This window comes from Triticum urartu, chromosome 6A (genome assembly GCF_056163025.1).
Source record: "Triticum urartu cultivar PI428250 chromosome 6A, HENAU_Tu73, whole genome shotgun sequence".
NCBI classification, from domain to species: Eukaryota; Viridiplantae; Streptophyta; class Magnoliopsida; order Poales; family Poaceae; genus Triticum; species Triticum urartu.
Window position 1 is genome coordinate 29,875,369 of NC_141878.1, and position 11,233 is coordinate 29,886,601.

Genomic DNA, 11,233 nt, shown 5'->3' on the forward strand with positions numbered 1-11,233 from the left:
TATGATTAGATTTGGGTTTTCTACAGTTTGGTCACTCGTAAGAGCCGGCCACTAAGCCCTCCACCTTGGAGTTGGTCGCCTTGACTGATATGATCGCCATTGCTGGCTCCTCATCAGCTCCATCTTCAGCACAGCTTGCTTGCATCTTGTACAAGTATTTCTTGGTCCTCCTTCCCTTCATTATGACGTTCTTGTCCATCTTGATCATCAGGGCCTTCTTGTACCTGTCCACCTTGTAGACCTAACCATCGCCATGAAGTTTATCAAGCGGAATTTTCTTCGAACCTTTGGCACGTGTCTAAGATTCTTAGCACATATTCAACACCATTTCCATACTTGATTTTGACATCTCCAATGCTCACAATGAGTCGAGGCACATCACCACCTTTAAAGACTACTCGGTGTCACATGATAAGAACTCGTCGTATCTAATAACCACACTTCATAGGACTGCTCGCATGATAGCGTAAGCATGTCACCATCAAAATGACTGGTTGAGGAAGCCACCACTGTGGATGATCCATTAATCTTCTTCCACTTTGGGCAGGCCCTCCTTACATGACCAAAATCCTAACAATGAAACCACTACGGACCCTTCTTCTTCCTCGGCTTGTCATTCTCCTTTCTGCCATCTTGATTATACCTGGTCGCGAGGCCCACACTTTTGCTGCTTCCAGCACCTTCGGCACAACTTTTCTTCTCGTTTGTACGATATATAACAGTGCTGTCGTAATCTCTCTTGCAACAACAGTAGTCTCCCCATATGTTAGAGCAGTGCTCAAGTTTGCATAGGACCGCGGTAACGAAACCAATCAAAGTAATTGCGCTTCCTCATCCCCCGTTGAATCTAGCCAAGGTAGGTCCGCTAATACTTGATTGAAGTTTGAAGACATTGATGTGCTCAGTAAGGTAGACAAATAAATGTTTTTCATATACAACTTGCATCTTCTGTCCAAATAATACGCGATAGATAATTGCAGAAAAGTAGACGAGACACATGATATTTTTTAAGGAGGTTCACCATTGTGGCTAATCTGCGGGCATGTTAAAGTCACACCTCCCCATGTAGTAATCATATTATACAAGTCGACGATAAGCCCTCAAGGCCACCAGATAGCGTTCCGACCACCTTCGCCATGGCCTGTTTGGCCACCCCTGCAAAGGGCGCCCGGACCGTCCCTCTCATGATCTTTGTCTTGGCCTAAATTATGTTCAGTCTATTTTGGCAACCCGCAGTGACCTTATATAATAACCTCAGGTTACCCATGTCCCACTCAAACACCTAACTCTCTGCGTACTCCAAGTCTAAGTGTAGGATAATACACATATTAGACACAACTTTAATAGGTAGGTTGAAGCAAACATACTTTGTGTTATCTGTACTAGCTCGAATTTATTTGTAGCCCTTGCTCCAGATTATGTGATATTCAGATGTAGTTGGATCCACATATTTGTTTTTATCTTTCAGTTGGTAAAATATTTTCTTTTCTCACCATTATATATACTGGTTGAAAGTGTACCATCAAGAAAATTGTCTTTTACTAAATTTGTTTGGGTTTATTAGTCCCATCGTATTTTGGGTCAAAGTTTAACCACATATTTAACTAGCAAAATGTTAACCCATGTCACAAAAGGTTATATTATTTGATTGAATTTGAATGTATTTTTCAATGATATTGTTTTTGCTACATATAATTTATATTTTATTACTTATAAATATGACCCAAAATACGAGGGGACTAGTAAACCAGGAGGGAGGTAGTAGTTTATAATTTGAGTTACATGTTTTTGAATTATTGTCTCATTATGCCACAGATATTAATTACAGGATGCATTGTGTAACATCTAACAAAACTTGTTTGGGATTAATTTGGAGCTCTACGAATAGACATTAGACTATTAAACATGTTTTGTTTAGTATACCCAGTACACAGGTCAGCTAATGCATGCCAGTAACTATTAAGTGACTTAATCAAGCACAAAAAAAGAGAACGAAAATACCCACGCGAATCTCCAGGTAAAATCAATGACATACGACTTAGATGTGCAATATTTAGGTGCAAATTGAATACAAATGGTGTTTACATAGATTTTGTCGCACAAGTAATATTTGGAAAACAGAAGTACCAACAAAAATAAAAATATTCCTATGGTTCTTGCATCGGGGTGTAATCTTCACTAAGGATCATATTACGAAAAGAATTGGCAGTGCTGCAACAAATATTATTTTTGCGATCAGGAGGACAACATTGAAGTCTATTCCTCTTCCGTCCTTTTGCCTCCATAATTTGGTCTACAATTTACCACCTCTCGCTAGTATCACACAAATTGTTCCGAATCTGGTTGGGGGATGTGAACCAAACTTTAAAGGGATATATCAATGTGGGAGTATGTGTCTTTTTATGGACAATTTGGAATTGTCGGAACGAATTTTTTTTAACAAAACAACTCTTCCAAAATATTTGCAGGTCATCTTGAGGGTTGTCGCTTTGATCCATATGTGATCCTTACTTCAGCGCGTGGACACGCAGGAGCGCACTGCTATTGTGTGCAACCGTGTTGAGATGGTAGCAGATGGTTTACTCACCGATTTTGATAGCGAGTCAATAATGGGTATGTGTTTGAGCCATGTAATCCTGTTATTGTGCCTTGCGGCTCATTTTGTCCCATGTTTGAGTGGTTTCGACTTTGGATGATGAATACTTTCTTTTAATAGTTATGGTAGTGTGCATCGTAATGATGCAGAAGCAAGGGGTAAACCTCCTTTTTGAAAGAAAAAATAAGTTAATGAGCCATTTTGTTGGTAATTAATTTCGTTGGAATGTGCAAAAGATAAAGTATCCCAATTGGGCAACCGATCTGCGCTTGTGTCAGTCACCCGCCATGGACACACGTGCCTCCATGTGGGCCCACATAGTGATCAATCCTCATGAGAGACGTCACTCGCACCTCCATCTAAGGCCATTCATAGTGGAGAGTAATTGAGACTAGTATCATGCATACAACATCAGTATATGTTTCTATCTTCATATTGCAAAGTAGCATAGATGGTTGCATTTAATTATTAGCCTGTAGATTCATTTTTTAGGGGAAGCACCATGTGATGTTTTTTTTGCGGGGCAGAAGCACTATGTATGTTACCATCATCATCTCTTTCTTAATTTAATACTATGTCATGCCACTAATACTCCCGCTATAACTAGTCCCGGGCTCTCTCCTCTTCTTCCCTACACTCCTCCCGAATCAGGCTCCACTCTGTGTGTGTGTGTGTGTGTCCCCAGCAGCCCCTGTTGCAAGCAGCGGCCACCGCTGTGTCTGGCCCTGCAACGTGACCATTTGCTGCTTGAAGGCCCGAGGGCAATGCTGCTAGGCCGGTCATCTGCGTCATTGGCTGGTGATCGCGCAATGCTGCAACGATTGGACTTCGTTTATTGCGAGCGTTGAGGCGCTTTGCTATGAGAGGTGCCAGGAAGTATGCTATGAAGGTGACCAACAGAGTTGGAACCGTTGACGGCGGGAGCTGCAATGCTGAGGTACGACTGTCGGTGACAGTGTTGTGAGTAGTGCCTCCAGGCTGTGTGACAGCGCAATGATGCTGTGAGTCCGTTTGACACTGCTACGAGAGGCGCACCATGGCGCTATGACTAGCGGGAGGCGAGCCGGCCATGCTTCGACTAACGTGCGATGATGTTGTGACCGGTGTGTGAGGATATTGCAACGAACGAGCGACGTGTGCAGATGTTGCGACCTGCACAAGGCAAGCCGGTGGCGCCGCAACTGGCACACATCGATGATGTGATTGGCACACGGAGATGCTACCAGCGACGTGCATCGATGCTATGACCGGTGTGAGGTGAGCCGGTGGCGCTACGATGCTGCAATCGGCACGCGGCGAGCCGGTGATGCTTCGATGAAGGGTGGCAATGCTTTGAACAGTCTTCGGTGATGCTTTTGTCAGCAAACCTGAGCAGAGGGAGTAGTAGAGGGTGCACATCGTACCATGAATAATGCTTTGTATTTGTAGTTACTGTTGAGTATATTGATTAGATTGGAAACGTAGGTTAGACTAGAAAATATTCTGGCTTGCCTTGTACTGCAAGTAAATCATGTACTCTTATATATATGCCCACGAGGCTCAAGCAATACAATGCACTATTCCATCAAATCCCTCTCTCCCTTTTAACATGGTATCAGTTTCCGGATACTAAACCCTAGCTGCCGCCGCTTCCGCACCCGCGCGCCGCCCCGGGGCGGGCGACCTCCATGACCGCCGCCAGGGGCAGCGCCGTCTGTACCTAGAGTTCGTCTGCCGGTCGTGTTGATCGGCTTCCCTAAATAGTCTTTTTTCTCGATCACTTGATTCGGATTTCCTCTCGCGCCGGTCGTCTTTATCGACATTTTTTTTTTTGGTTTTCCGATCCGTAGGTCGGTTTGCGTCGCCCACCACCCCGTCGGTCTACTACATGCCTCTCCTCCAACCTCATCGGCGACAACACCAGCCATCTTCAACAACGCAGTCTTATGCGGCCCGCGGCGCTCGTGCCTGCCGCCCGCGCGCATCCGTCTTCTGGTGCGGCAAGTGGTGCTCGCGCCCATCGTCCGCGCGCATCCGTCCTCCTGTCCTCGTGTTGTTCTCCATGTTTGGGAGTCCTCCACCGGTTGCCTCGTGGCGCTTCTTCGTGTGCGATGTGCCCCGTTGGCATGCACCTGGTTGGATTCACTCCAGGATCCAGATTGGCATCCACGTTCTGCCCTGCAACTGGATGGCTGCAGGCCACACGCCGTGTTGGCTATTCGCGGCTGTAAGCGTCCGGCTTGGCTTCTCCAACGCCTGCGCAAGGAGGCTGGTTGCACGCGTCTTTGATGTCCGGCCGCACGACGCATGCCGCACATCGTCTCGTGGTTCTCTCCGCGACTGCACCAACCCACATGTTGCCGCTGCATCGCCTCTTCAGATCGTAGTGCCACAGCTCGCGGCTCACTGCTGTCCCGGGGCCGTCTGTTTGAGGTCGTCCCGTAGCTGCATCGACTCTCGCGCCGCCACTTCATCGCCCCGCTGGGCCGTAGTGAACGTGGCACGCGATTCCTGCCGTCGTCCTGAGGTCTTCCCCGCCGTCGCCTCGACCTGCGCGCTACCGCTGTGTCGCCTCTTCAGGCGTAGCGCCGCGGCACGCGGTCCACTCGCCGACCACGAGCGTTGACTTGTACGTGGTATGTGTCGCGCTGTCTTCCTAGTCGCGAGAATACCACCGTCCGCGCTGGTCTTCGTCACGCTGTCGGGTTCTTCCTCGCCTACTTCGAGCACCGCCGCCGTGCTTCTGACCTAGCCGCCGCCGCGCCGCCGACGCCACTCTTCTTTTCAGTTCATGGCGACTACCTCGACACCGGCCACCCTGACTCGACATCAACCACGGCTTCCCTCGCACGGCTACCTCAACCACGGCTACACCACCCTACGCTCTCGGCTACATCGACATCGGCAGAAAGGGCTACCGCCTTGCTTGAGCAACCTCGTCGGTTTCCACTCCAGCCACGACTTCGCGATGCATCGACCGTTATGACTGTGGGAATGTGTTCATTGGCTTGCTTTCGGATTCTTCTCCAGTCTCACCGTCTGCGTCGCTACCGTTGTGACTGCGGAGAAATGTTGAGTATATTGATTAGATTGGAAACATATGTTAGACTAGGAAATATTCTGGCTTGCCTTGTACTTCAAGTAGATCATGTACTCCTATATATATGCCCACGAGGCTCAAGCAATACAATGAACTATTCCACCAAATATCTCTCTCCCTTCTAACTTCTAACAGTTACTGCCTGTGCTTTCCAAGGAGTGTGATACCTTCTCCGCCACATCGTTCCTCCCTCCCCCTTCACACGCTATCTCCCTGCTAGTCGGTGAAATTTTGGTGATGCAGGCAAACAGTATCCGCGAGCGTCCGCAAAACCGAAAACAAATTAAACATTGTTACTTTAATATAACAGTGCAAGGCTTCTTTTTTTATCTCTCAGACATCCGCAGACTCGCGAACGCTTGTCCGCTTGCATGCCTACTTTGGCAGAATAGTGATCTAAGAGCAAAGGGTCTGTTTGGATTGCAGCTGCCGCCTGTCCTGCCAATTTTTCGGTTGTTGAGTGCTACCACAGCTTCCGTTTTGATCAGCGCCGAAGAATGGGAACCACGCGAATTGTTCGGCAAGCCTGTTCAGATTTTGCGCCCATGAGTTGGCGAGATCGTGGCGGCGAAAACCTTCGCCAAATTTTTGGTGTGCCTATTTTGGCTGGGCTTGCTGTGTGTTATCCAAACAAACCCTAAAAATCATTGGATTCATGAGTCATGACACTGGTGCTTAATGAATTTCATATTGTTGGCCTAACAGGTGCCTGTGTCCCACAGATTATTATTTTTATTGGTAAGTCCAACTACCCTCTATTCAGAAGATTTCTTTTTGTTTGCCATACCAAACTATAAATCCAACCGACAACTATGACAGCATACTAAAGTCGATATATAGAAGTGCCGTTCAAAAAAAAAAGTCGATATAAGTGTACCATTGGCATGTACTAGTATATGTTTGCTGTTGAGATAATGGAGGTTAATGACATTATAGTCGAGACATGGCTACTATTTAGGATTCTTTGACCTCCTGTCTGACACTCTGAGGTGGAGCACGTCCGTCCTCGATCTATTCAGCCTTGGTTGCCCTCCAATCAATCATACATGGGGGGTGGGAGCAACTCCGGCAAGCCTGGCGCGTCAGAGGCGTTGAGCCTCGTGTTCCGCATCGCGACGGTGGGGCTGTCGCTGGCGTCGGCGATCACGACGGCGGCCTCGACGCAGAGCCAGTGCGTCCACGAGGACTGCAACGGCGAGGCGACCGCCACCGTCTCCTTCGGCAACTACAACTCCTTCAAGTAAGTCATTATACTTGTCCATGGACCACGCATGCACGGTCGTTTCACTTCTCAAGTTAAAGTACGATTCTTGATGCAGGTACTCGGCGCTGGCCGACCTGCTGTCGGCGGTGCTGCAGGGCGTGGCGATCTGCCTGGAGGTGGCGAGGAAGGAGAAGGCAGCCAAGGTCGTGGAGCTCATCGACAAGCTCCTGCTGGCGCTCACGTCGACGTCAGCGGCGCTGCTGCTGGCCGTCGACGACATCACCTCCTGCGGGTCACCTCGCGGTGGCGGGCGCCGGCGCAGCAGACGCTTCTGCACCCAGGCCGGCAGGTTCTGCGGGAAGATCCGAGCGTCGTCGGCCTTGTCCCTCGTCGCCGCAGTTTCCGTCTCCGTCACCGTCTACACCAGGCACGTCCCGGTAAGTGTTAGGCTTACGCCACGGCCACGGGCTTCGCCCCCAGTCGGGGAAATTCCAATGAAAGGAGACACATCACCGCCACCAAGTGTTAAGCCGCAACCGCCAAAACCGGAATCACCTACCGGAACCTGCACAAAAATTGGGACCCCACCGCCACCGGTGATCCCTCTGCCGTGCGGCGGATGCACGACGCTGACAATCCCGCAAGGCTGCGAGATCGCCGAGCGGGTGGTCTCCCCGCCGTGCTGCGGATGCCCGAGGCGGACGATCCCGCAAGGCTGCCAGAACCCTGAGCCATGCGGCGCATTATGTGTTTATGCCCATGAATAAAATTATCATCTTATGTTATAGTTTGTCTTTATTTTAGCAGTTTCTTATCTTATTAATTATGTTAGAAAACATATAATAGGAATGTGTGCCATTATGTACTAGTTTTTGTACCAATTAAAGGACCGATTTTGCATTTGCTTGGTTTTTACATCGTTCGACAAGGATGATTATGCGGACGAATATGGTGATGATGCAGGTGACCAAGAAAGCGTAAAACAACTGCTAGCTAGCACAAGTACTCAGACAAGGAGCATGGCAAGAGTAGCAATAAACCATTTAAAGACTGACCTCGTCTGTCGGAATCCAAAATGACCGAGTAGCACTTAGGACTTAAAAAAATTACAGCGTTTTTCCTCCTCGGCATTGGGTGGGGATACTACTGCTAGCCTAATCTACTATGTAAATTGATCCAGGCGGTAGTCCTGCTCAAACATCCGAGCATACTCCATCGCTCGGGAAATGTTTCTGCCCATCTTGACCTACTCGCCGTCATCACCTATGGGACCGACGTTGGTGATGGACTTGATATCAAGGTCGTGGAAGTGAGCATAGCCCAGGCCTAACGAGTGTGTTCCCAAGTAGCCGAGCACATCCACACGTCAATGTGGCTACCAGCTTCTCGGAGATGGTGGGCGAGCTCGAAGAAGTTCCCCAGGGTCGCCTGGTCAGACCAAAGCACAAGGGAGACGCCCTCCATTGCCGACCTAGCAAGAGTGTGCAGCTCCCCAAGCTGCTTGAGCTTGTCTCCCAGGAGGACACGCTGCTGGTGTAATGGGAAGTATCATATACTATTATCATGCATGCATATGATACTAGTATATGATACTACCTCCGTAATGCATAGTACCAGAAGTTAGTATTTTCAGTGGCCTTATTAATTGCCATGCATGACGCAAAGTAGTACAACATTTAATATGATACGGTATCATGATACGATACCACACCCTCTCTTTCCTCGTTTAATTGTATGCCACATCATTCAAAAAATCTAATTGGCATGCATGATATCGCTTATGATACTTTCATTACGACCAGCCTCATAAAATTCAAGCCAAAAGGCCCGGTCTTGCTCGTGGGCAGGATCAGAGTTGCCATTATAATACTGGCATGACTAGGTGGCACTTTTGGGCAAATCGGCGAAGCCAGCTAACGTACACCACACTTGAGTTAGCTCGGCATATGCTTGACGTCCAAAAATACACCGCAAGAGATATGGCTAAGAGAGCAAGTATTTTCTCTGTTCCCAAATATTTGTCTTTCTAGAGATTTCAACAAGTGACTACATGAGAAGCAAAATAAGTGAATCTGAACTTTAAAATACGTCTACATACATTCGTATGTTGTAGTCGTTTGAAATGTTCAGAAAGACAAATATTTAGGAACGGAGGGAGTATAATAGATCCCAGTTAGCTCTTATTGGATACAATCTCAGTTGCCTCCTTTAACTCCCCCTCGGCATTGGTCTGCCGCAACTTGGACTCTTTGATCTCAAGTGCCCGTTTCATTGCCTCCTCGGCTAGGGTATCCTTCTCAGCCTTCAACTGGTACTCTTATGTACACCCGTTGAGGTTGTTCTGGGCGACGACTGCCTAGTCTTGGGCTGCACGACACTCCTGATGCTCCTTTTGGAGTAGGTCAATCGCCTTTTGCGCATCACCCAGGGCATCTTAAACTTGCTTCTCAGCGGTGCGAAGCTGTGCTTCCAGCTCGACCCCAATGTGTGTGGTAATTGTGTCAAACAAATCATTAAAGCGGATTAGGTGGGGACTGGTGCTTTGGTCGAGGGCGGCCTACTCTACACGATTCTTCAGCTCTTCTGCTGCGCTGCCGGCCATCCTGTTCAGTATGGCTTGGAGGCACTAAGCTTCAGTGATTTAACTGTACCTGCACTAGGTTTATGACATGTGGGCCAGCCATCTATTGGTCCCACATGTCGTACACCAAAAGGTGTTGGCCTCACATGTCGTACATCCAAAGGCAGGTGCAATAAGTCACCGAAGTTGCCTCTGGCTTGGAATGTGAGCATGGGAGCAAGGAGCTTGAGAATTTGGGGAACAAGAAGGAGCGCTTGTTGCTGCAATTCCGTCAGTTTTGAGGTTCTTCAAGGAGATGTATCAATCAAGGTGTCTCTCGCTTAAATCTGTTTGACGAGATTGAAAAAAAAAAAGAACAACACAAACTGAACCAACGTCACAAAATCATAAAGAATCAGTACTATGAGAGAGAGCATTTGGGGAGAGAAGGAGGCACATCTTGCAGCAATCTGTATATTTGGACGGTCTGTCTGCAAATAATCAAATGGAGGTACTCGCCACCATCATACAAGTCTATACTTGCCAATTCCCTCGTGTAACCATACATGTATTTCCTGCACCATATCCGTTTTCTTTTTTGAGATAAAACAAGAGATGGACTTATGATGATTTTGCCTCGACATTTATGGAAACACACGAAGAAGTGGTCATTACAGGAGTATAGATTGAAGATCGTCAACAGGACATTGAGAAACCACTGGCAGAGATCGCAGAGTGTTAACCATGTGCATAGTTCACTGGCATGAAAGAGGGCGTAGTACACCACAAACACATGACACATTCAGGTCGTACACCACCTAAAGTAGATCTTGAGCCCGGCACTCTCTCGACCTAGTTGCACCAATTTGAATGGGTGCAGACGGCTTACCTCCATACTGTAGCTCTAGAATATGACTTTAGACTGGACCTCAATGTCTTTTTTCGAAGAAAATTCCCAATGCATCTTATTCCGCGGAGGTTGCACCATCTCACTGCCGGTGACACCCATCATCCTCATCATTTTTTTCTCCCCTTCTACACTTGGTCAGTATCCCTCTAGCAACTACATATGATTTGCTGCATGCGAAACTAGTTATCTATATATCAGTGAATGGACATAGCGTGTGGCCTACACATTATTTATTCAACAAAAGTTCACATGCCAGTTGTTGTGGTCATTTACATCAAATGTAGTCTACGCAGGACAAAGTAGTCGACGCATACCAAAGCAAAGGCAAAACACTCATTTTTTTAAGAAGAAACAGCATGAAAGTGTCCTACTACATTTATTAAAGAAGTTACACATGTACGTAAATCAAAAAATTTATTGGTATTGGTTGATTTGCCATTCAGGGTGGAAATAAAATGGATACCACACCAAAACATGTATCTAAGTAAAAAAATGTGATTCTTATTTCCATTCTTTTTATATAACTAATGCAATCAATGTGAAGTCACAAAACCAACCAACCTTTTTTTGTATCGGGCTATCCCTCTTTCCATTACTGAGAACGGAAATACATCGGTCTTACAAGACGGGAACAGGAAGCATGGAGAGGAAGGAAAGCGAGTTCTTTTTTGCGGGAAACTGTCGATCTATTAATCTTCAATCATGGCAGTACAATGAACATCAGAAATAATAAAAATTACATCCAAATTCATAGACCACCTAGCGACGACTACAAGCACTAAAGCGAGTCGAAGGCGCGCCGCCTTTATCGCCCCTTTCTTGCCGGAGCAGGTCACAACTTGTTGTAGTAGACACTCGGGAAGTCGTCGTGCTAAGGTCTCATA

The 11,233-nt window shown here is 47.3% G+C and overlaps 1 protein-coding gene across 1 annotated transcript; it reads left to right on the forward strand.

Moving 5' to 3' along the window:
* The first annotated feature begins 6,568 nt into the window (after positions 1–6,568).
* Positions 6,569–7,779, forward strand: LOC125515747 (CASP-like protein 1U1). Its single transcript, XM_048681252.2, has 2 exons — positions 6,569–6,915; positions 6,995–7,779. The coding sequence occupies exons 1-2, from the start codon at positions 6,722–6,724 to the stop codon at positions 7,644–7,646; spliced, it is 846 nt and encodes a 281-aa protein (XP_048537209.1). The 5' UTR covers positions 6,569–6,721; the 3' UTR covers positions 7,647–7,779.
* The last annotated feature ends 3,454 nt before the right edge of the window (positions 7,780–11,233 follow it).

Bases quoted from the DNA above. Each gene is read 5' to 3' on its own strand.
- LOC125515747 (XM_048681252.2), top strand. From the start codon at position 6,722: ATGGGGGGTGGGAGCAACTCCGGCAAGCCTGGCGCGTCAGAGGCGTTG. The intron at 6,916-6,994 runs GTAAGTCATTAT...TTCTTGATGCAG, and splicing joins GGCAACTACAACTCCTTCAA to GTACTCGGCGCTGGCCGACC.